Raw genomic sequence first — 26,311 nt, forward strand, 5'->3', positions numbered from 1 at the left:
ATTGCATATTAAATACAGATAAATAATTAATACTGTATAATCATTAGAACAAATATATATTCATAAAGGATCAGGGACAATAAATAAATAATAGAATGCAAAGAAATTCCCAACTCTTAAATTCACATGCAAATATGCCAGTCGAGGATCTTAACAATAGAACACAGTTAAATGTAAATGTATCCCTGTTGCAGCAGGTGAGGATTCTTGGGTCTGCGTGTGTCTGAATGTTTCCTGACTACTGTAGCAGAGCAGACATATGTAGTTTCACTTCACCAGGGTCAGCCATTGAGCAGGACAGAACTGTCGTTGCGACTCCTGTCCTCATCTTGCTAGAGGGGAGGATCTAGAAAAGATTTAAATTATATTTGTTTAAGTTACTATTTTTTTCACACAAAGATAATTACGGATAATTATGGAATATGTATTCTATACCGCAGACACTGAAGAACAGAATGAAAGCAAGATTACCCACCTTCACATATATTTTGCATCTCTCCAAAAGAAACGTCCATTTCAGCGCAGTCTGATCCTTATCAGTCAAACGTGCAAACTCCTCAGGCTGAAACAGAAAAAACGGTTGCAAACCAAAACGCCATAGTGTGTATATGGACAGACAGACAGACAGACAGACAGACAGACAGACAGACAGACAGACAGACAGACAGACAGACAGACAGACAGACAGACAGACAGACAGAGGGTGTAGGCAGACTGTCGCGCGTGGTCGCGTAGCTCTCCTCCGCGTCAGTCGGGCACGGAGGTGGAGCTTCTTTTCCATCCACCAGCTGTCTAAAAACTGTGTGCAGCTGAAAACGTGCGCGACCACGCGCGACAGTGTGCAAACAGACAGACAGACAGACAGACAGACGTTTACTGACTGTGCAGCCAAGTGTCTTGTCAGCAACAGGGCTTTTGAGGGCGCAGGTGTGGAGGGTTCCAGTGTGGTCTGTAATGTCCACCAGCATGTCAAAGCCTGTGGTGACAGACAGGGGCTGTTCCCTTCCAGGACACATGGAGTTACTGCAGCTCTGCAGCTCCTCATTCACCAGGTATTTACACCTGGAGCTGGAAGAAAAGTCAATTTGTTCAAATTAATGAAATAACAGATTTAACAGGGGCCAGTTTCGAATTGCAGCCATCCATAGGTGCCCTTTGAGAGTGGTTTTGAAGGAGTCAAGGAATTCGCATGTCTTAATGACTGTAGGTAGGGCGTTCCACATTTTGGTGGCATAGGAGCGAAAATTATTTAGTCCCTTGTTTGTACCGAATCTGGGTTGCACATGGTTTGTTAAACTCCCTCTGGTGTTGTTAGTGTAGACTTCATTAACATTAAGGAAGTATTTAGACAGGTACATGGATATCTTGGTGGTGTATCGAAAATTGTGGACCAAACCCATTGCAAGATGCTGTACTCTGTCGTGCTGTACTCTGTCGTCAACCAACTGTATTGAATAATGTTGTTGTTTTTACTGACGGATAATTCGTTTTTTATTTTTACGTGTAACATGCATTTAATTGAGTGTTTAAGAACAGGTTTTGGTATACCTTGGCAGGAAGAAGAACTGCATTTGTCTTGAGTGTATGGAAAAAACAAATGATCACTTTTTTAGCGCGAAAATGCTATTTATATTCAATTAAACATACTGTTTCAGTCAAACAATTATTGTCATTGTTTTAATAATAATGATAATAATAACACTTGTTTGTGGTTTAGCACTTTGTTTGGAAAGTTGGTGATATGTTTTTAAAGCCTCCAGCCTTTCACTTGTGGATAATCTTACCACCTCGTCCTTATGACTTTGGAGACATCAGAGTCCAGGTTCATCTTGGAGATGAAGCTATATGTGATGCCGAAGGAAGCATCAGAGTTCTCCTGGGCTCTCAGCTTCAGCTGACTCACAGTGTACACGTCAGTAATAGAATCCACTAGAGAGAAAATAGAGAAGGAAACCAATATCTGATACCTTTGTGAGTTAGTTGTAGTCATGGGTTTGTCACATGGACATTCAATTGCACATACAGTACACAGTCACCGTTCTAAGTTCAAATCGTATTTGGCATGTGGTTAGAAACTATCCCTGAGCCTGCTAAATCGCGACCTGATGCTCTGGTACTGTTTGCCAGAAGGTATCAGAGTGAAGACAATGATCTGTCCAGCTAACCGTCCGGGGTGTAGAGGTCTTGAATGGCTGGCTGAGTTCTGGTGATGTGACAGTGGTCACTGTTATGACCAGTGACCACCCCTGGTCTTAAGGTTGTCAGTCTAATTTAATTTTGTATTTATTATAACCTCATCATCATCATTTGTCGACCGCAGTCTAGATCATGGATTTCACAATGCCACGCCAGACTTTTTTCATTGCCATCCCCAGTCCCTGCTTACTGATGTCCCTAGCGATGACATCAGGGAACGACAGTTTTCTACTTCTGGTCTGCTTTGAGGCAGGATTCCAGAGAAGAAGGGAAGATATAACCTCAACCTTGCTGGCAAACTGTGTTCTTCTGGATCGGACTAGTGAAGAAACACGGGGAAGGTTTGCTGTATATGCGAAAATACTAACACATCACACCCATACTCCACTCCCTTCACTGGCTTCCCGTCTCCTCCAAGATTGAATACAAGGTCACCCATCAATGCATCCACAGCAACGCCCCCCCCTACTTAAAGGAACTCCTTGAACCCCCAGCCTCCACCCGCTCCCTCCGCTCCGGTACATCAAAGTCAAACACACTCAAATGCACAAGAACAAAACTCCGCACCATGGGGGACCGGGCCTTCTGCTCAGCTGCCCCTCGGCTTTGGAACGCCCTCCCCGACCACCTGAGAGCACCACAGTCTGTGGACGTTTTTAAAAAGGGACTAAAGACCTTCCTCTTTAGTAAGGCATTTGCCCAGTCGAACTTTTAAGCTGCCCTGTGTGCTGTTTTAACTGTTTTATTCTTATTCTTTTTTTCCTTTAAATTTTTTCTGCCTGTAGCACTTTGAGATTTGTTTCAAATGTAAAGTGCGTTATAAATAAAATGTATTATTATTATTAGATTAGTCGATGGGTGGCTCTTCCAAGACAGATTTTGCGCTCTCATTAGAAGGCGGGTGTAAGTGCCATCCAACCGTTTCTCTAATTTCTTTGAAAGTGTCCATGTCTCAGAGCCATAGAGTTCAGGTCTGTCGGCTCAACGGTTGTCCTAAATATTTTTACTTTGAAAAATCTTACTAAGCTGGGATGACCAGATCTTATGCACGTCAACCTACAAGGCACATCTTCTGGCTTGTCATCTTCATCCAAAGCCCCAGACTTTGACGCCTCTTTAGCGTAGTTAAACAGCAGGCTGGCCTCTTTGGTGTCTGAAACCAAGTTAGGAAATGGTTAGTCTCTCGAGACAGACTGTTGACTCCGTCAAATTCAAAGGAGAAATATGTTTTTCCTTTATTTTTTGACGATGGGTTCTAAGATTTGGAAATGGTTAACAGCGATAAAGACTTTGCTGGCTATTTTGTAAACACTATAGGCTACTTTTTTATTTAGTTCTCAACACTCATCTCTGGCACACACGCCAAGTTTGAGGTCAATTGGTCAGGCGGTGCCCAAGTCATGGCCAGGACAGACATAGGCACAGACAGACTTAATTCCTTCAAGTTTCAACTCATTCTACAATATATTCAGGATTTGGAACACATACATGCCCTATTTCCAATCTCTGTATGGGCCTTTGGAATAGAAAGCATAAAAATGTAGTGGGAACATAATGCAAAGTTTCCAGTACTTTTCCATGGTATAAACACATAGATAAAAGCAGACCAAGCTCTGTTATTACCGTATATTATATTATAGGTAAATCAACCACCCTTGTTTCTTCCCTCTAACATCCCTCCAATCAAGTTTCTACTTGGATGGACATACACTACACTACAGTATAATCTAGTTTCATAGCAGATTAGATAACTACAGTACATTGTATATATTGTAGATCTGTATTGGTCTCTTACCAGGATTGACGGTGATGATGGTTTTGCAGCCAATGGTTGCTGCCATGCAGCTGCGAAAGCTGTCAAACCCAATCTTGGCATCTGCTATGAACAGAACTTTTGAGTAAAGACAAAGAGGAAAGGGAGCATGAATGTGAGTTATCTTAAACATAAACACACAAAAAAAATCTATCTCAAATTTCTATTTCCATGTTTGTCTTTTTGAAAGGAGATTGCCATCTTAATAAGACATGACAGAAATAAATGAATCCAGGTTAACACAAAACCACTCTGTTAACCTACCCGTCTCCCTTGGTATCAGGGTTTGTACGAGCTGAATGGCTTCTCTGTCCCAGCTGTGTGTGATACAAAGGTCAAGGAGTCACTCCGGGGGGAAAGAACATGGTGAAAATCAAACACATGTGGAGAACAGGGATTCAGGCAGCTGAACTTTAAGCTTAGTATCACCAAAATAGACCTGACGTAACAGTAACAGAGGAAAGGGGGTCTCTGTACAGCTTGATGTCTCCAAACCAAGCCCGTAAATAATGGTAATGTTACGTGTAATAAGTAGTCTCACACACCTAAGTAAAAGGAAACTCGATCCAATATGGTGATATTGAAAGATTGATGTCACTGAGATACACAGTCTAAAGTCTAGACGTGACCCAGACAGAGTCTATCTAAAGTCCAATGTCAGCAATTTCACTAGGTAAATAATGATAATATCACTGCAGATGGCAGTATGCTGACACACTTATGGGAATAGGATCTTATGGCAAGTGGAGAGACTATACTGTAGCAAACCTTTTCCAAATACTGTACCTATTAATGGATATTGTACACTCTTGTTCAACATGACATATAATATGGTTCTGACCTTTATTAATCCTGCACATACTGAGACAAATCCCCAGACTGATAAATGCCTTTTTGCATGTTAGGGGCGTATGAGCTGGAGCTGATCTCGCAGCACTGCTCAGTGGGTTCTGCTCCTATTAGTTAGGATGCGCCAAATGCAGATGACATTTCTCCACAGAAATCAATAAAGTATTACTTAACTAAATCAATTTAAACTTCCTAATAAGGAACAGTTACACATTGTTTGTCCTACTCACCAGACTAAGGAGAATGAAGGGACAGAATCATCAAAGAGCTTCACCTCCAGCCTCTGACCTTTACGTCCGTCTGAGGTGGTGAATTGTTTAGGCTCTGCAAACTGAAAGCAATGACCAGAAATATTTGTTCTTATCATCATGTCTTTCCTTCCTGTAAAGTAGCTACATTATATTATGTGCAGGATCTGGCCTCTCCCGGAAACCCTGACTTCTGTCTTTAAAAGCCATTATGTTAACTCTATCTTAATTTGATTTACTTCATTTTTTTCATTAACTTAGCCCCACACAGATGCAAACCTCTGGTCACAAACTCCTTGTATTCATGCTTTAAAGTTGATACTGAAAACTTCACACAATCTATACTTCCATTAATTCAATTCAATCAATTATGCCATTATGGTGACCTACCGATTTCAATGCGGCCAGTATATTTATCACATTTCCATTCAAGCTCTGTCCATTGGCCACTATGTCTCCTAGAGAGTAGAAGTCCCTGGGGTCCTTCACTGGCAGGTTTAGTAAAGGCAGCAGGCTGTCGACAGTGTCTATGTCAGCACACAGAGACAGCCGGGAGTGGGCCTCTGTCATCAACAACCTATAGGGGCTGAGACAGGAGAGGATATAGTAGAAGATCATGGTCACCAGTCCAGCTGGGCTTTTATTATGCTGTCATTCATTCCAGGTATTTCACAAGCTACTTAATAGCTGTCGACAAGTCGTCTAGAGTGAACACAATTCTGACCAATGCAACAACTTTCAACACTGTGGCAACTGTGTTGAAAGTTGAATTAGGGGAACAATGGCTTGATGACATTAGTGCTGAACATATCAGTATAAGCACATACACAAACAGTCATTACCTTGGTGTTGTGGGGTTGTATCTTTCCTCTTTCTCCTGATCTTTATTGGCCACCAGAGGATTTTCAATGATTACTGAAAAAGGATAGCAAGAGCTAATATTGTGCATTTAGAATGAGTAACTATAGCAAGAAATATGTTGCTTCAGAAGATAAATTAATTATATTAACAAATATGGCAACAATATATAATGCAGTGTAAAGTGCCAGTGTACATAAAAAGAAGAAAAATATTTAAAATCATCACTTTCAATAAAGAAATACTTGAATCCACACCACAGTCTCCAATAGTGAAGCTACTGGAAAGCAGGTTGATGTATGCCTCGTTACCCCAAGATGCCACATTGATGAAACCGTCTGGTGAGTCTTTGATGGTGAAGCCGAAAGTATATCTGTCATACCCAATATCTGAAAATAAATGTGTGTGAAGAAAGGAAGGAAGGAAGGAAGGAAGGAAGGAAGGAAGGAAGGAAGGAAGGAAGGAAGGAAGGAAGGAAGGAAGGAAGGAAGGAAGGAAGGAAGAATTTAATTCATAGACTTGGCATAAGAGAGAGAACCAGTATTTCAACATAAAAAATATTAAGATAGCCTCAGCCTACTAAATACAGTATGTGGGTCTTGGTGGTTGGCTAAAGAAAAGTTAGATTATATTCCTGGCAGTAGGGGGCGGTAGTGTACAAGGCATGGGTTGAAGTAGGTCTACTCAAGAATATTTCTGCTGATATTAAATATAAATTGTATCTGAATCTTAACTTTTCTTGTCAGGGAAACTCCTGATGTCGGTTTTACCAATGATGACACCAACCAACCTCTGAAAAACAAAGAAACCATACATTACGGGCAAAGAATTCCATAAATAGGTCTAAGTAGCCTATTCACCTGCACTTGCACTTGTCTTCATCCTAGTATGCCAGCCCAGAACTAACAAAAGCAAGACAAAAAAAAACATATGTAGGCCAGAGGCCTGTAACCTCCTTTAGAAGCTTTCAGAAGGCAGCTGAGGTGATTAGAAATTGAAAACATATCAGGCTACAGACTGTTTAGTGTGTGTGTGTGTGTGTGTGTGTGTGTGTGTGTGTGTGTGTGTGTGTGTGTGTGTGTGTGTGTGTGTGTGTGTGTGTGTGTGTGTGTGTGTGTGTGTGTGTGTGTGTGTGTGTGTGTGTGCGTGTGCGTGCGCGTGATTTATGTTTCAAGGTTGAAAAATATCAATAGGCTACTACTCACCAGATGTGAAGCGTTGGGATGCAATTCAGAGATGGCTACATAGTTCTGACCTGCCATTTTTGTTGTTGGCCCAATGTGTTAATCCTAAAACAGTTTTAGAAGAAAGCAATTCAATGCGCACATGTATTCTGGATTCTGGAGACAGTTTTATAGTTAGGTGGCACTGGCAAACCGTGGCATTGATGATAATATAATATTGATAACCAAATAGGCGTAGGCCTAGTGGCCTACTACTATACACCAACCTCACCTGACCTCGGCGAGTCACACAACTTCTTTCTCACTTCTCTTCTCACCCCCTGGCTGTAAGCTTTTTGTAGCAGCCTATATATGCAGTTCACTCGGATACACGGTATATTCTGTATCAACTATGTATAAACTCTTACTGTATCTAACTATTCGACATTTTATTAATGGCGATGGCGACTTTGGCGAGTCTTCTTTTTCTTCGTGGTTACCGTTCGTTCGCGCCAAACTGCTCCTCCTCCTGGCGACACAGCTGAGAATCAGTGCACGAGCATGAAGAACTAGAAAAGGGCAACCACACTAACTATACTGGCGTCGCGCGCTAAAAGTTAGCCAATCTACAATTTCATAAAATGTTGCTAATGATCACTCTGGTCTTGTGGTCTATCTATGGGTCTAGCTAGCTCATAGAAAATGTAAATAGTCAGACATTCATACTGCAAATGCAGGGATACTGAGTGAGTACTGACAGGCTAATGTACAGAGCAGACTAGTAGACAAATTAATTCCCATGAACACTGCGCTATCAATGATGCTGCCATGCACCTGTTAGCTACACACACACACACACACACACACACACACACACACACACACACACACACACACACACACACACACACACACACACACACACACACACACACACACACACACACTGGAGTAGGCCCAAACCATAACACTCTTTAAGTGCCTCCATCACAAAGGCCTAAAGCGGTGCCTTTCTGTGATAGGCCTATTCCTTGGAATGATTCCACTTGGCTGTCATACACACATAGACCTACACACAGGGGATTTGTTCTGAGACAGATACTGAGACAAAACTGACAGAAATGTGTATAGCCAGATTCTCTTGAGTGGCTTTGATTGTACCAAGCTGTTATAGTCACATGTGATACTATTTGTTATATTAATTGTTACACACCTGAAGACTCTTGACTCTGCATTTGGCCATTGAGCATTCCACTGGAGCAATTATCTTGCTCAAAGTTAGGCCTACATTGGCATTTGGAAGGGGATGTTGAAGTTGAACTACCCCAACCATAGTTTTACAGCCAGGACTCAGCCAGGTCTCTGTCTTTTATCCTCATGTTATATTGGTATTGGAAATGTTATGTCGTATCACCAACCTAACCTCTCCAGATTTTCCCAGTGAGGCCAGGGGTTTGAACCAACAGTCTTTCCACCATAAACCCACTTCTCCATCCTCTGTTCAGAGACAGTTGCTGAGACAAACGTGACAGTTTGCCAGATGCCCAGAGTTGCTTTGATAGCACTAAGCTGTTAGTTGACATGCGATATACTATGTGTTACACACCTGAGTAGGAATCAAAAGGCGAAACTGGAAACCCTCATTCAGCTTTTGTCTGTTTTGTTCTGCTCATACAGTGAATAATCCTTAAGGTTGGGTGTTTGGTTTGGATCTATTTACTATGAAATGTTTTCATGCGGTAATATGTCCGGGAAAACTATTCTACACTGGATTATTTCTGACTATGACAGACAGTGTGATCTAACCTTTCTGTTTGATTGTTTTGCTTTCTTTTGGCGTAGGATGATTTTATAAGCCCCTTAAGGTTTTCATTTGTAACGTTTGTTCTATAGTCGTTTTCATCATGGTATTCTTTTACTTTGCTTTCATCACATAATTTTTACTATGCTGTCATCACTTAGTTTTCATATTTCAATATGTGTAGTAAACCATATCAAGTTGTGCAACAGCAATAATTTAAAGGCACTGTATTCAGCAGACAGCTATGTTATATCGATAACTCAACAGACTGAGATTATTTCTCATAAGACACCTTGAGTGAAATGGTTCATCAATTAATCGATGGGGTTTGTATAATATTGCATAATGTTTAATGTAAAATAAGAGTGATTAGATTGATTGAAAATTCTACTAGTATGCAGAAGATCAATTTGTTATTGCACCAGTGGCCAGGTATTCAAATGCAACATTTCAAATTCTAATTTCATTAGGTTTTTGGGAGTACAATTTGTGACTCCATTAATCACACCCTGGTAATATAAAAGCATATAAATCATGTGATACCTCCTTCTTGGTTCAATGATTTATTCATAATGAATTCATAGCCCACATTGATAAGTAATTATTCCCAATTTAACCCAATATTTAAATGTACTCATACACCCATATGATGTATCTACACATTGTTTATTAGCAGTGTTTGGAAATTAATTAGTTTTTGTTATTGGAATAAAGTATACAGTAACAGTTAGAATCAAGCCTACCATGTGACTTTTCATGATGTGGCCTTATATTTGAAGTCAAGCTCGATGTGCACTACAGTATATGCCTATTTACAAAGTCACTTGAGGAATGAGTTGCAATTGGGTGGCCCGTCAGCTGGAGGTCGGCTCCCAGGGGTCTCTCAGCAGAGACCCCTCAACTATTAATCAAGCATGTGCGTGTGTGTGTGTGTGTGTGTGTGTGTGTGTGTGTGTGTGTGTGTGTGTGTGTGTGTGCGTGCGCGCGTGCGTGCGTGCGTGCGTGCGTGCGTGTATATGTGCGACTGTGCATGCGTACATGGAAGCCTTGAGTATGTAGAGAAATGCACTGTAAATTGTGCATTAGTGGGAAAAGCCAAGATGCTAGCTAATACTGTGCTGTGTGCATATTGTATGTGAAACACACAGAAACATGTGCATACATGTTTGGAGATCAGCCATAACAATATAGAGTATTATGTGCAGGAATATGGTATCAGTTTGTTCTGATTCTAGATTATTGCAAGATTAGGGCTTTGCACCCATGCACAATCAGACAGTATAGTGGCTCTTATGGAGTTATAATTTGATGTAACGGTTGCTATCAATGAATAAAGACGGGAGGATGTTTTTATTGCTCATAATCATTACTCAATAATTGTGTCATCACACACACACACACACACACACACACACACACACACACACACACACACACACACACACACACACACACACACACACACACACACACACACACACACACACACACACACACACACACACAGAAGGTGGCGGAGTAGCAATTCTTCAATCAGATAACTGAGATGAAACCTCTAATTATGTCTGGGATGAGTGATTCACTGGAACCAATGCCACTTTATAATTCCGCACTCTCTATGCAGCACAATAGAGTCTAAAAGAATTGTTTTGGCATTCTCAGACAGATATGCGTCTCCACCACAAGGGCATTTAGTCAGCCACCAAACTGGTTTAAACGGTTATGCAGCTCGCATAATGCTTCCTCCTGGCACGTAACACTGAGTCAAGTGACAAACAGCCTCCCTGTGATTTTCATTCTCACGACAGATGTTGCCTGGCATTCTTCTTATTTTTTTATGAGAAGTCATGCATAATATAAGGTTGCACATGTTGCTGTTTTTATGTATACTGTAGAAAGAAATTGCCTTTTGAAGATGAGAAACTGGAGCACGGTGAACTGAGGACACCTTTATTGCTGATGACCTTTGGTTAAAATGTACCCTCCTGAAAGAGCAGTCATCTAAGACTGCTGTAGTGGACCTGAAAATCCTTCACCACTTCATTCATCTGAATATAATGGACGTTTTAAGACCAGAGTTAATGTTTGATTCAGTGGTAAAATGTATTTATACAAGCATGAAATAACTTACTGGGACTTAAGCCCACATCATTAAAATATGAATGTGCTTTCAATATATTAAGACCTCCAAGAGGTCAGGTCAGAGCTGAGACTTTAAGTTTTTATTTTATAAGTCATTATTATATTTTAAGTGCAAGCGGTTTTGGTCCATTGCACTCAAATTGCTTATTGAACCTGGAGGTGAGATTTCTACTGAATATAAATTTGGGGTTTGTAATTCTCCTTGAGTTTCAACTTATGTGGTCCAGATGAGATAAGATGATTATTTAAAATGGTCCCATCATTCAGCACGATGGAGCAGCCAAAAACAGGTGGATTACATTGGGATTATTTCTTTTTTTTAACAATATATTTATTGAATTTTCTTTTTTTTGACAAACAGACAATACAACAAAACAATACATAATACAGACAATACAATACAATTACTTAAAATGAAAAATAAACAAAACAAAACAATAACATACATATATAAGTACAGTATAATAAAATAATGGCACTTAAAATGGTAACAACAACAACAGAGTCCTTATGGCCACAAGACCAAACAGCTGCAGAGAATAAAATTAGACAATTTCCACCATTAAATAAGATAAATCATTAACCGTAATATATTGGATAAACCTTCCCCATATCTTATCAAACATCTTCTGTTTATTCTTCAAAGTATAAGTAATTCTTTCCAGAGGAAGACACAATGATAACTCCCTAAACCACTGAGCAATACTGGGTTTGCCTATCTTTTTCCACGATAAGGCTATAGCCCTTTTGGCTTGTAGTAAACATAAATCCAGGAATCTTTGTTCGCTACTCTGAATCTTATGGCCAGGTGGGTAAAGACCTACATTGGGGTTATTAGCAGCACAGATTAGACCTGCATGCCCTGCCAAAACACACACAAACATCCAAATGAACATATGCCATCGGTGTACGTACGTATGTACAGTACGTGTGTACACACACACACACACACACGCGCGTGCACGCACTAGCAATGGCGTGAGAGAGTACAGCACTCTTCCCTGGCTTTAGCTGCCGTTACAACGGAAATAGTTCTCTTCATAGGGGTAACCACAAATACGGTAGTAATGGTTTTGCCACACCTGCTTAGTGCTTACATATGCACCACCCATCATGATCATGGTAAGATTCAAATCAATTCAAAGGAGACCTTTTTAAACACCATTTTTAGAAGCATTCTGTTGTACTACAAACCCCTGCTAAATTCTTAAACACTACAGCTTCACTACTGTAATTACCAAGATGGTGGAAGTATATAAAATAGGATTTTAGTTATGAATTGGCTGTGCTCCACAGTGCCTCTAAGTCCAAGGCAGCTTCCCTGTCTGCGGGGGTAAGAGTCACACAACATCTGGACTGAATATGCTCCTCTTTTCTTGATGCTTGATGGTAAATCTCTCCTATCCATCTTCTAGCTCTGACATGTGCAGTGCTTATAGACCGCACCATCAAGCACACACATGTTTTGTACCCCCCCCCCCCCCCCCCCCCCCACTCCATGTCCATGTCACTGGTATAGTAGAGGTCCCTGTGGACCACACACATGCCTGGCCATGCATCATGCTCTATGATCCAGTGCATCGAGCCACTGTTCAATAGTAGTCGGTTAACCGGGAACAGAAACAGGATGATATTGACACCTCCCATCTCCAGATAGGACCCAAAAATGGATGTGGTGACTTATAATTATACCAGACTGGTATATTGTGTGGAATGTGTGACATTGGAAGTGTATGTATGGGAAAATTCCTATATTCCAAAGGACAATAGTAGTAGTTTTTTCCTTTTCTTTCTTTCTATTTAAAAAATAATAATATTCAATCATTGTATAATATCCTACACAAAGCTACTACTAATTTGAATGAATGTTAGTTTTTTTAGGGGTCCAACCCTAGGGGTCCACCGACATTTGACAGTTTTTACATGTACATGCTTACAGGAGAGCAAGCAAGCCATTCCCCATTGTATTTTTCCCTCATTGACTCAGCAGAGGAAATGCAGGCGGAACACTGTGGTGAGATTTGATTCTTGGCCAGTATTCACCACTAAGCCATCGACAGGCTGTTACATTATTCTTCTATTTCTCCACACATGTCGCTTCCCTGGAGGACGACAACAGTAGTGAATGTTTGTAAACATCAGGTCAGAGTCACCGTCTCACTGTTATCTTGAGCCCTGAGAGCCGATAACATTGGAATACATCAGCTGGTTCAGGGTAGCACTTCAAAGGTCCTACTGTACGTTCCCCAGCCTGTAGCAATGCAGGCTCCGAAACTATTTAATCAGGAGCCTTTTCTCTTGGCCTGGAATTGTGATACGCTCTGAAAGCAGATATTGGAGTGGGTGTGCGTGTGTGTGTGTTTGTTTAGGCGACCTCTCTCTTTCTTCCATTGTCCCTGCTCGTGACACTGGCAAGAATACTAGGGGCTCGTGGAAGTCTTTGCTTCCTAGAGGTATAATTCTGTGGTCAGGCTGTTGAATGTGTCCACTTCTTGGTCGGGTTTTCCTTTTCATAGGAAAACTTCCATAGGTTCCTCCTGGGCAAAACTACTGAGCCATGGTGTTTTGACTTCTGTTTGGTTAAGCCATTCAATAATAGAAAACGAGACCATTATTACCCATTTTGATCAAGCATCTACATTTACATTAAATTATCCACAAATCTTATTTTCTGATAATAAGCAGAAACAGACAGTTTGACGGAGACCAGTGCTCACATTAGTCATTTTTATTTTGTCCATGGGCTCTGCAGGCATCTATCAGTTGGTCTACTAGAGACTACTACTGTATACCGCTGTGTATTTATGGCCAGAATCTGATATATCATTCCCTTTGGGTTATCCACTGCAGAAGAAGAAGAAGAGGCCAGAATGATTATAGGCTAGTCTTTATTTCATGGATGACATCATGATTGTAGATCATGGAATCCTATATGGTTTTGGAAGTCCTCTATACACGATGCAGTAAATCGTACAGTAGCCGTAGTGTGGAAGCCCAAATTCCTGGCTAAATGTTTGGATTTGATGCAGAGCAAAATATTAAGGTCAGCAAAGGGTTAGACGTCTGCAAGCAAGCAAAAATGCATGTGCAGCGCGCTCCGCTCATACACACAGTCTGTGTGGGTAGAGTAGCGTGAGCAGGCTATTCTACAAACAGGCCATAATCTGCAAGTTCTACGGGTGGTCTTATTACTTTGAATTACACCTGTCAGATAACCTATCATTTAAAAGAGTTGATTGCTCACTACTGGGGACTGGAGTTGAGATCAGAGATTGTTGTTGTTAAATGTACCTGACGTCACTCACTGCTTCATTCCTGTGAGTGGCTGTTGTTTTTTGTTACTTTACTTTATTTGACCATTGTATTGTATACATGGCACACCACTCTACAAGACTGAACCCTAAATATTTTAGAAATGTAGAAATATGAACTTTAACGGCTATCTTTAAACATCTTGCCGAAGCCTGGAACATAGAGTTGTCACCATGTGCAGCGATGGAGTTGTTTGGGGTTGTATCAGGTCACCATCCTATTGGTTTGCTTTTATCACTTTATTAGCAAGAAGAATTGGAGTGGAAATCAGCACTGGCCCCTAAAGCATCTATAATATGGCTATAATATATAGGGCACAAAGGGGGAAAAAATAAAATTAAAAATATATGAATTTTAAGTTTGGAATACAAGTTTCTCATTCATTCTTAGACAATGACATATTTGATTGCATTATTTGTCTCAGCCGCCCAATCCATGCATAATAACAGAAGCATTAGCCTATCGGCTGATTTCTGCCCATGTTGTGTCTGGTTCTCAACACTGCATGGTACACACCTGAACACTTATCTTCTCCTGCATCTTCAGCCTACGGGGGTTGGGGGGGCTGATCTTTCACTGACAGCACAGTGTGCTGTCGTTGTGAATCACCCAGCTAATATGAACAAACCTCTGCATTGCAGTTCATTATGTATTTCCCCACAAATCCTATTACACAGAACGTAAGTTTTACAACAACCGAACCGGCAATCGTGGTCAAATTGTTTGTTTTAGTGGGAAAACCAAAATGTTTCCACTCAACAGAATCCATCTGAGGGTCATATCTCCCTCCCGAACCTATTCCCAAATTGGGGGCTTTCGCCCTCAACAGTTTACACAGAGTCAAAAAGCATTGAGAAACAATCAGGGCAGAAATAAACAGAGGGGCTGCATGGCTTACTTTGAAGGGCACCACAGAGACAAAACCAGAGGTTTTATTTACATTTACATGGTAGGCATGTTCTTGTCAAGAGCACCTCGCTATGGACGCTGAAATATAAGATTCAGTGTGGAGACTAGTGAGGGGACGATGGATTAGAAAGAACCAAGGGGGCCAAACAAGAATCCTGTGGTCATATAGGAAACCAGTAAAGATTTATTGCAGACAATGGTGTCCATTTGAACCACAATACACTCCAGTAAATGTCCCTTTTGGGACAGACAGCACGCATCAAGTAGGGTTTCAGCACAACAGTTGTTCTAACCTTTTAGCTCTTAACAAATCTACTTCACTGATAAAAAGTTTTTTATTATTATCTTGAAAATTCCCACATGCCACACGGCGGTCGGGGTCGTTCTTGTGCAGGCACGCCTGTCACTTCACATGCCTTCTGTCTTGTTTGACTGGAAGTGTTTTTGAGCAGTGAGCTCGTATAGCTACACACCCATGTGATAATGTACCGTGCTGCCTTGCCCTATACTTACCCTGCTAACCACACAGCTCTGCCCTGCAGTTATGGCTGAGAAGATGGCCCTGTCACAGGCTTTCACACAACAGACACACAGTACACTATAGGGGCTGGTATGTTCCAGGGATTATATAGACCTCCTCATTGGCTGGTGCATCTGCCTTCTTTGTAACGCATAGTTCAACTCTGTCGCCATCATTTCATTGGATCGCTGCTGGGAACTGTGTTATTGTAAACATGTTCGACTTTATTGCCATTTGTTTGATTTATCTTTATGATTTTAAATTACATATTTATGTCAGCCTTGCGCACGAATACCACGATTGTGTGGAAAAGGTCGGCTGAGCTCAGGTTGACAGAACAAAACACTATGTAAGTCATCCTTAACTCCGGGACGCCCTTCACCAGTGGTGCCTGAGGGAGGCATGGAGAAGAGTGGTTTCCACAGGCGTATGGGTGTGAGAACTGGGAAGATGATAGGACTATCTCTGCTCTTTTGAATACCTTCCCTTTGCCTCGATCAACAGCCTGGGCGCAGTCATACCTGGCCTCCCTCAGCGCACTGTCACACTGTCAGGATCAGTGTGAGGTGCCGCTGTGATCGTCTTTGTGCGCTGGTGTTTAACTGAGGCACCCAGTGACCGCATCACTCCCAAAGGATTTGTGTGTGTGTGTGTGTGTGTGTGTGTGTATATATAGGTGTGTGTGTGTGTGTGTGGGGGGGGGGGGGGGGGGGGGGGGGATTGTAGCAGTCTACAGTCTCTAATTAATGTGAGTCCAGCAGATACATTCCATCCAGGTGACAGACATTTGAAGAACACCTCTTCAGGAGCTGGTCACACATACTGTATTTATTAGAGATAGATAGTAGACTGAGAGACTAACATTAAGAGCATTGCAACACAGCAGGTTTGCAGACAGAATTTTGTGGTCAAGTCGACACTATTCAGTCAGCTATCGGCATGCAACAGAATGAACAATTGGAGAAGTCTGGTATAATCAGTTTTAAATTGAACCTAAAACTGTGACAGGATTAGCCCTTGTGATGAACCAACATAAATGTACTGTATTGAAAAACATGCGCAGAAGGAAAACGAATTAGGTCAACCCGAAGTCTGTTCTCTGTAGTCTCTATGGTGCTCTCCTGTGATTGACAGCTATAACATCAGTCAAGTGGCAACAACCTTTTAGTCCAAGTGACACAATTGTTGCTTAACTATTCCTCATACAGTTCAGACAGGGTCTTGTTCTTTTTTCGTAAACACAATAAAATATTCATCAGTACCTTACATAGTGTCTTAACTCGTTTTGCGCTTTGAAGGTCTCTGTGCTCGAGGAGGCATTTTGAAACAGATCCGGTCTTTGAAGCAGCCAAGGCAGGTCATCATAGGGACTTACCCGGGGATTACAGACCATAATAGTCACTGCCAAGCTTTGTACAGCTGTCGGCTTTCCCAGAGCCAGAACCTTACACAGGTGTGTAGGAATGCAGCACAGAATGTATCTCTCAAAGACACAGGTGTGTGTGTGTGTGTGTGAGTGTGTGTTGGAGTGTGTGTGTGTGTGTGTGTGTGTGTGTGTGTGTGTGTGTGTGTGTGTGTGTGTGTGTGCGCGCGCGCTTGCGTGTGTGCGTGCGTGCGTGTAATGATCTTATAATATTAAACCATCCAAAGGGAGCTAACCTCACATACATTACAGAGTGAAATTCAACACGGTCTTTAGCACACATCAAGAAAACAAAACACGCCAAGGGTATTGATCACGTTGACTCCAGAGTGGCACATACCCGATTGTTTTCCAACATCCGAACAAATCAATATGGTGGAGTAGTCTAAGAAGACAGAGGGGTAAACGATGTCCTCTCTGTGTAGAGACTCGGGGGAAATTGACATCCTGCCTGCAGGTAAGAGGAGGCACTGGTCAATACATATTGTCATCTGCTTCAAATTTATCATCTACACAGATGTACTGTCATGTCATGTCTCTCTTGTACTCTGGTAAATAGGGCAAAGTCATCAATAACAAGAAAGTAGTGCTTTGTTTATAAAGGTTAACCACTTTCAACTGGTGTCCCTGTTTTGGGAATGTGATTATAGGCAAACATTTCACGAAATTTGAAACATTTTTCCAACATTTTCAAAAAATAGCAAAGATAGCAGATCTACAAGCTCACAACAACAATGAGCAGGATAAAGAAGGATCGTCGTTGCTCGACCTCGTCGCTGGACGTCATCAAAGAATTCCAGAGGTGAGTATGGTATAGGTATAGGTAAGGTATAGCTTTAGGTTTCTCTCCCACAGGTGCAGTACCAAGTACAACGGTTCAACTCAGGTAGGTGGTCAACAGTCAATAAATGCGCTGAGGATAGGATTCTGAACGATAAGTATTTCTACTCAGCCTGTGTACCCTTAAGTATTTGTACTCCTCCGCCGTAGGCTGTGTTCTGGGGTCGTATTTCTACTCCTTTTCCATATCCGTGTACTCTGGTCGTATGCCTCCCATTTACAAAGCCGAATAGTCACTTGAATAAGCCGGACTATTGCATGCGCCTTTCGGCCAGTTAGCGCCTATAAATCAAATACAGAGAGTGGATCTGATTGTGAGGCAGAGAGTTCTTCCTTTTATACTAACGAGTTCACCTGGGCAGGTGAACACAGGTGTGGTGCATTCCAACAGGTAACAAGGTACCTTCCCCAGGCTGACGTCTCCACGTAGCTCTCTGCCTCTCTCTCTCTCCAGAGGGGCGCTACCAGCGAGACACCACAGCATACATAATTCCAAGTGTTACCTGAAACTTGCTTTGGTATATAAAGCATGAAGCGACCTCAGAACTGCTACTTTGAGGCTGAAGTGTGCTGACATACAGTAGTAGACACAACAAAAACACCTAGATAAGACATTTTGCTGCAGATCCCATTTCACAATTACTTTTTCTTTACTGGCACAAATGTTATCATAGCTAATGAAACCTTGAACTTTGATAAAGTTAATGCAAAGTAAACTTGGTTTTTGGGGAATAAAATTATTTGCGTCTTTGAGTGTTAAGAAAAGCGCTATATAAATCCCAGATATTATTATTATTATTATTATTTGTGTATAGTAAAGAACATCAAAGAGTCAGCTGTCTCTTTAGTCATTGCTGTGGTTTTTTTGTCTTTATTGTAATGGCTGCTACACAAAGGGCCATAATGAACCCAAACTGATGATAAAATCGCTTCTTATCTGTGTCGGTTCATTGAGCAATGGGTCTGTCTAGCACAGCAGTTGTACAGTATGTGTGTCTACTGTTTAGGCTTTAGCACGCAAGACTGTGACGATGGCAATGGTGTGGTATTGGTTAGCCTGATTTAGGGAGGTCTTTAGCTCAAAGCAAAGTAAAAAAACAAAAAAACAAGTTGGTGGTTGTTACTGGAATCCAAATTGATCCCACTGTATGCAAAGTTGCTTTTGAAATGAAAAACAGAGACTTTTCTTGTGTGTTTTGTTCATTCCATGACAGGGGAAGAAAAGGACTGTCCTATAGCCTCAGAATGAGTGTTGGACGAGTTGGTGAGGATCCAAGTCTGGCCACAGAGATGACAGTGGTCGTGCTTCATCCACATGCGTCCAATTAGGGAATCTTCAGGTTATCAACAAGATTAGGACAGATTAGCCCCTATTAGAAGTTTAATTTGCTGGTCTAGGCTGCATTCTTGCTCAATTCCCAATAGGAGTTTTTGCTGACACCACGGGAGTGAGTGGGCTGAGAGATACAGTAGTTTTATGTCACAAATTACACAAAACAGAGCGATGACAAAACAGTTACGCTGCTAGACACGTGATAGCCTACTCTTCTCACTGCAACATACATCCAACGTAGCAATTGTTGCAACGATCCATAAGGCCTCTAGATGTTTCCATATAAACCTTGGGGTACTACTAACTTCCTGCTGTCATTCTCTAAGCTTTAAAAGGTGTGCTTGTAGAATGGGACAAGTTCAGAAGCTAAACAACCAAATCAACTGTACACTCACAAGTCACAAGCCACGTATTAGGCACACTTGTCCAGCTGTTTGTAAATGCAAAGTTCTAATCAGCCAATCACAAAACAATCTGCTGCAGTTCAAACTGAGCATCATAATAGGGACGAAAGGTGGTTTAAAAACTTTAAAACATGACTTTGATTGGTTTTTTTATTATGGTTGTTTGTGCAAAATGGGCTGGTCTGAATGTTTCAGACACTACTGGGATTTCCACACGCAACCATCTCTAGGGTTTACACAGAGAATGGTCAGAATGGTGAAAATGCCATGTTGATGCAACAACATTAAGCCAGACTGTTTTAGCTGATAGAAAGAGCATCTTTGAATGCACAACATGTTGAACCTTTTAAGCAGAGGGGCTACAGCAGCAGAAGACCACAACCGGGGGCCATTCCTGTCAGTTAAGAACTGGAATCTGTGACATTTGGATAGCATGGTCAGAATTTAGTATAAGAACTGGAATCTGTGACATTTGGATAGTATGGTCAGAATTTAGTATAACATGAAAGGATGGATCCATACTGCCTTTAGTGCCTTGTATCAATGGTTCAGGTTGTAATGGTGTGCCGGGGAGATATTCTTGGCACACGTTGGGCCCCTTACCAATTGAACATTTTGTTGAATTTATGCCAGGAAGAATTAGGGCAAAAAGCGGTCCAACCCGGTACTAGGCTAGCTACTATGTATTATACAGTATCAAACCAGGTGCAGGAACTACAGAACAGGATGAAAAAAGTCAACTCTGCATTAGACATGACATGTATGAAGGGCTTGATGCCAAAGCCCTTATGTATCCATAGCCCATAGTTACCTTATGTTCATCCCTCAATAAAGAAATACATAACGAATAAACTCATGTAAATAAATAAATATACAAACACAGGTTAAAAAAAGAAAAAAAAGAACATAGAACTTTGGTCATGCCAACAATTAAAGTATTGTCACATTTTTTCACACAGTGGACAACTGGATACTTTAAAATTAAATACTTAATTGGAATGCTAAAATTATACAGTGAATCAGATTAACTAAATCTTGAGACGACTCTGATGGTGGTCTGTCTACTCTGGGTGCATGTTTACCATGTCTCTCTGAGGGAACGATTCTCTCTCTCTCTCTCTCACACACACACACACACACACACACACACACACACACACACACACACACACACACACACACACACACACACACACACACACACACACACACACACACACACACACACAGAGAGAGAGAGAGAGAGAGGTTCTACTTAGAGAGCTATTCTACTTAGCAGATAGCACCTGTCTGTCCCTGTTGAACCGGAGAGTTGAGGTTAACTGTTTGAGTCATGACTGGCTCCATGAGCTGTGTGGCCAGGAAGGTTATCAGACAGACAGGCCTGCCATTTACAACACTTTTTAAATGCCTTTTTTTCCCTCCACTGCAAATAAGTTCTGCTCACATGTTTCCAAATTCTTCTTTTGGGGGGAGAAAGGTGCAAGGTGCCCTCCAATCCATCAACCTTGATTGGGCTTATTTTGTCATTAATTTCAGGTCGCATGGTTTGTGAAATGGAAGGGGCGTGTGTTTGATGGACAGGGCGTGGATTGTCACCCAGACGGAAAGGGGTGTGTCTGCTCAGTGCTCAGGGCTTCCAGTTCCTACGACCACATAGAGTATTAAACCTACGACAGACGTCCATGCCAAGGGAGAGAAGGCACAGCCACAAGTACCCCGAGCCCTCCCTCGGAGCGCACGCACGAGAACTTAACGCCGGCTGCCGGGGGACATAAACTCACACAATATTCTGAGTCATGGTGAACCAGAACCTGACATGAGACTTATTTGATTTATTCCCTTTCTTCTTCCCTTTTTTGAGGAGCTTGCGACAAATAAACAAGTGACATTTGAAGATTTGTTGAGAAATATGAGTGGATATTTAAAGCGCAGTGGGCATGTTTTGTGTCACTTGACGCCGTGGCAAGAGCACGGCGAATTCATCCACAATGCTAACAACTTTTAAAAATCAATATAGTTTGGAATATTTTTTTTTGACAAGGCATGCTTCCTGCGTTGTGTCCTCTGGCTCAGGATAGCGACTAATGGGATGTAGTAATAAATGGAGAGCTGGGTTCAACTTTGGACACCTGAAGGTGCAGTCCAGGCTGTCGTTTTTCTTTACCATGATCATTCTTTTCATGTACCTATTCTACTGCCTCACCGGATACTGCGACTCTTTACCTAGACCCATATATGACCAACAAAGCAACTTTCTAAAGAGGATCCTCGTAAATGATGGACAAGAGGCATCGCAACAGCAGCAGCCCGGTGCGCGCAAGGACGCTCCCCCCGTGTCGGTTGTTCGGGAGCAGCTCTCGGACTTTGACAATTCGGACGGTGATTCGCAACAAGGCGCCAGCGCGAACGAACTGCAACCGGTTCTCGGTGCCAACAACATCTCTATAGCGAACAACTTCGGTAGTAAAAAGTTTCCTCAGGCAATCATTATCGGCGTGAAGAAGGGTGGCACGCGAGCGCTGCTGGAGTTCCTGCGCATCCATCCAGATGTGAGAGCCGTCGGTGCTGAACCGCACTTCTTCGACCGCTTCTACGACAAGGGATTGGAGTGGTACAGGTGAGGACGTATGCCTGTTTGGGTTTTTTTTACTAAATAATTGACATTATTTATCAAGTGGTATTTTAACCAGACTATATGCGTTCGACAAAGCTGACCACACGTGGCTATCAATCACATGCTATTTTACTGTAATAGAAAAATCTGAATAAATGAGTGCATAAAGAGGATGCATATATCTGCTTCCATGGTATTGGTATATCAATTAATACTCTGGCATATTCTGTAGGCCTATATATAATGCCGAACATCATTGGATCAAGATGGCAGGAGCAAAATATCTATTAGTGATCATGAAAATTGGCAAAATATTGGTGCATGGATGGCAGGAGCTTCAGTCACAAAGACTGCTTAAATGGCCATGCAGTGTTTCAACAGGAATCGTGAATAATGTCATCTGCATTTGGGAAATTGGAAAAATCACACATCAGGTTGGAAATTGTGGTACGAAAACACATTTAATGATGTAGCCTAAGATTTAGACTCTCACTCTCGTACATGTATTTTAGCAATTTTTACATTTTTAATCTACGAGAGTCTTAAGTCCACTTCCCCCTGTGATGTTGGACAGACAACGCTGAGCGCCCGCAACTCCGAATATGTACAAATGCAAAATATAAAAGGTGCTTAGTGCTTTATATAAAGTTATACCATCTTGCTCTTGATGAAATACATCTATGAGAGTCTAAATCTTAGGCTAACTGTGATGCTTGTGTAGTAGTAAGGCAAAACAGAAAGAGCAACTCTTCCTCAGATGACTGAGAATGTCCAATGCTGGACATGATTAGACTGTCTGCAAGAACAGTGTGTGGACAACTACATAGACCAGAGGGGTGTTATTGAGCATCAAGCCCAAATGCAGAGTCAGTGGTGCAAAAAACATAGGCAGTGCCTGTTAGTACAGAGATGTGGAAAAGGTGATATTGTCCGATTAGTTATCCTTCACTGTATTCTCAACAAGTGGGTGAGTTCATGTGTGGCATAAGAAAATGGAACAGGCCTGAATGCTTGACCCCATACAGTGAGGGGGTTTAGTGCACTGTTATGCTGTGTGTGGGGGTGTGTGTGTGTGTGTGTGTGTGTGTGTGTGTGTGTGTGTGTGTGTGTGTGTGTGTGTGTGTGTGTGTGTGTGTGTGCGTGCGTGCGTGGTGTGTGTGTGTGTGTGTGTGTGTGTGGGGGGGGGGGGGGGGCATGGCTTGGGTCCACTTGTCCCCTTATTTTAGACTGAGGGTAGGGTCACTGTAAATCAATACAAAGTTATTCTGAGTGATCACCTTTACACTTCTATCCTGAGGGCCTGGGGCATCTTCCAGAATGATAATGCACATCCACAGGGTATGAGCTGTCACTGAATGGTTTCATGAATTTGAAAATCACGCAAATCATATACCGTCGCCATGCTGATCTCAACCCAATTGAACTGAACTGGGACAGAAACACAGAATGTTAGACAGCACTCTCCACCACTATCACAAAACAACAAACAAGGGACTATCTTTTATTGGAACGGCGTTTGAATACATGCCAAGGCGCATTGAAGGTGTTCTTGTGGCTCATGATGGCACAACACCTTACCTTGTTATGTTGATTATTCCTTTAACGTGTCACCCGATGCTATCACAATCTTGGTGTGCACAATTCCTATGCTCTCTTCTCCTCTCCACAACTCATCAATATCCCCTAACACCAATAATGAGTGCCACAGAGTGACTCCTAAGGTAGGAGGGTATTCAGTCCGCTGCCAATAAAATGCTGTTTATTGAGCTGACACACTCCTTCCCTAAGTGTCCGTGTGGGTCCCCTGGGGGACTTGCTCCCTTCCTCATGTGCATGTGTGAATCATGTGTGTGTGTGTGTGTGTGTGTGTGTGTGTGTGTGTGTGTGTGTGTGTGTGTGTGTGTGTGTGTGTGTGCGTGTATGCATACGGTCACGGTGAGGGATGTATAAGTGTGAAATGACTGATCAACGAGATCTGTGGGGCTTTTGGCAGAGGATTAGGATGAGGGTGAGTGAGGAATGTGGCTATAGAAGGGTGACTGATATATAGAGATAGGGAGAGAGCAAAACAAAGGAGGGAAGAAGAAGGAAAGGAGACATGAAGGAAAAAAAAGAGAGGCATGAAGGGGGATGTCAGGGAAAAGACAGGTTATCTGGGACAGTGATAGAGAGCGACTCAGAGAAACAGGGACAGGGGGAGATCAATACAGCCTGTTAATGATGAGTCCACTATGCAGCTCAGGTGTCACACGAACAGCAGTCCTCGACTCCATCAAACCCCAAAGCCTGTGTGTGCACAAGCATACATTGGTTCCTTCTTTTATCTCCTCCAGGAAAAACCTCAACCCCCAATTTTTCAAAATGTCTCAGGTGACGCTATAACAGGCCGATTTACATTGTGGCCTATAACACGTAGGTGGTACCGTCAAACAACATTTTCCTGGCACAACTCCCTGTTGCCATGCCCATTTCTGCCTAAAAAGATTTTCAAAACACACTTTGTGCAGCTACTCCTACTAGTCCTTTGTAAACATTTTTGAATAGTTCAAATAGCCGATCTACAAGCTCACGTGTCGGCTAGTTGAACAATTTTTAAATGTTTTTAAAAATAGTAAAAATGTTTAGGGATAAGGGGTAAGGCAAGGCACTGACGTAAATAGCGCTAAGTCTACAATGTATTCCTTACTCCAGAATGGTGCAGGTCTTGCAGCCATTAGTTGCCATTCTCCGAGCTTTCTGTGATAGAGTAGCTCTCCATTGAGCAGTGCAGTCAAAAGCTGCATAGTTGACATTTATGCAGTTTTTTAATACTTGCTGCTGATAGGACATTTGACCCTACCCTGTAGTCTTTTGACGTAGATGTGATATACATAGGTTTCTCTCTCTCCCCTCCCTTCGGTCTCTCTGCCCGCTCCCCATCTCTCATAAAGGCCTAATGAAATGTGTGTTTTGTTCCGTCTTAATCTGCTGACAGCCCGTGTCAACACTGCGTGGATTGGATCAGAGTAACGACAGGTCAGGCATTAAAGTGGACAGCTCAGGGACATGTAAAAGGGCCGAGAGGGATTAGAGCCCATGCCATGGTTAAATAAGGCTTTATGAAGTGTTGGCCAGGGCACAGGAGTTTATTTTCTATTATGAGCAGGCCAGGGGTTCTCCTTCCTTGGTGGTGTTATGGTTTGTTGGAGGAGAAAATCATTATATCCAGAGCTCTGTCGCTCTCTGGCTTGTGGACAAGCAGTATAACGACATTTTATGGTGTCGCGCTAAAGACGCCAGTAGAGAGACAGCGAAATCCAACTTCGACCGCGACGAATGGCCGTGGCACTTGGCAGCTCGCCATGGCGTTTGGCCGAATTCGTCGACGCCTTTTAGTTTTCGTCGCGGCTGGAGCCCGCACACCACAGGTACAAAAAGGACGTTCTTTATTGAGAATTCTGACAACGTTTCGATCTATTTGATCATCATCAGGTCATGCTAAAGACGCTAGCCATGATCTAGAACAGGGTTAGTCTGTATCTCTGTCTTTATGTCCCCTAGTAGTCAATCTGTATGTCCCTACAAAGGTAGACCAATCACAGTGCAGCGCACTGCCATGTGCAGCACACAGGAGATCACAAAGCTCAGCTGACACTGCTACAGCAATCACAGCTCAGCACAATAAATACAGCATCATTGGTGATGAGTCTGATATATGCATATCACTGTAGCCCATTATGAAGGAAAGCAAATCTCCCACTACAGTAAGACTGAAGACTTTTTTTTTTATCTCCATTTTATTTAGCTAGCTGTCATTTTCAATTTCATGGGGAAGCCAATGGTAGAATCTCTGTGCCTTGTTCTATGCACACTTGTTCTATGCACACTTGAGTGCTCCAAATAT

General features: G+C 42.1%; 2 protein-coding genes across 2 annotated transcripts in view; one reads left to right on the forward strand and one right to left on the reverse strand.

The window, feature by feature from the left end:
• Nucleotides 1-238: 238 nt before the first annotated feature.
• Nucleotides 239-7,226, reverse strand: meiob (meiosis specific with OB-fold; the record flags this gene model as incomplete). The annotated part of the gene is made up of 13 exons (XM_083787275.1): nucleotides 239-346; nucleotides 476-562; nucleotides 882-1,068; nucleotides 1,785-1,929; nucleotides 3,257-3,349; nucleotides 3,992-4,087; nucleotides 4,274-4,326; nucleotides 5,089-5,189; nucleotides 5,497-5,692; nucleotides 5,949-6,021; nucleotides 6,222-6,353; nucleotides 6,699-6,756; nucleotides 7,170-7,226. The coding sequence occupies 13 exons, from the start codon at nucleotides 7,224-7,226 to the stop codon at nucleotides 239-241; spliced, it is 1,386 nt and encodes a 461-aa protein (XP_083643401.1).
• A 14,305-nt stretch (nucleotides 7,227-21,531) lies between these two features.
• LOC310874536 (heparan sulfate glucosamine 3-O-sulfotransferase 6-like) overlaps nucleotides 21,532-26,311 on the forward strand; it is an 18,433-nt gene continuing 13,653 nt past the window's right edge. The window contains exon 1 of the mRNA XM_083787392.1: nucleotides 21,532-22,431. Coding sequence (XP_083643518.1) covers nucleotides 21,899-22,431 — 533 coding nt within the window. The 5' untranslated portion in view covers nucleotides 21,532-21,898. The remainder of the gene's footprint in view (nucleotides 22,432-26,311) is intronic.

Source organism: Protomyctophum parallelum (genome assembly GCF_964188405.1).
Source record: "Protomyctophum parallelum genome assembly, chromosome: 17".
Classification (NCBI taxonomy): Eukaryota; Metazoa; Chordata; class Actinopteri; order Myctophiformes; family Myctophidae; genus Protomyctophum; species Protomyctophum parallelum.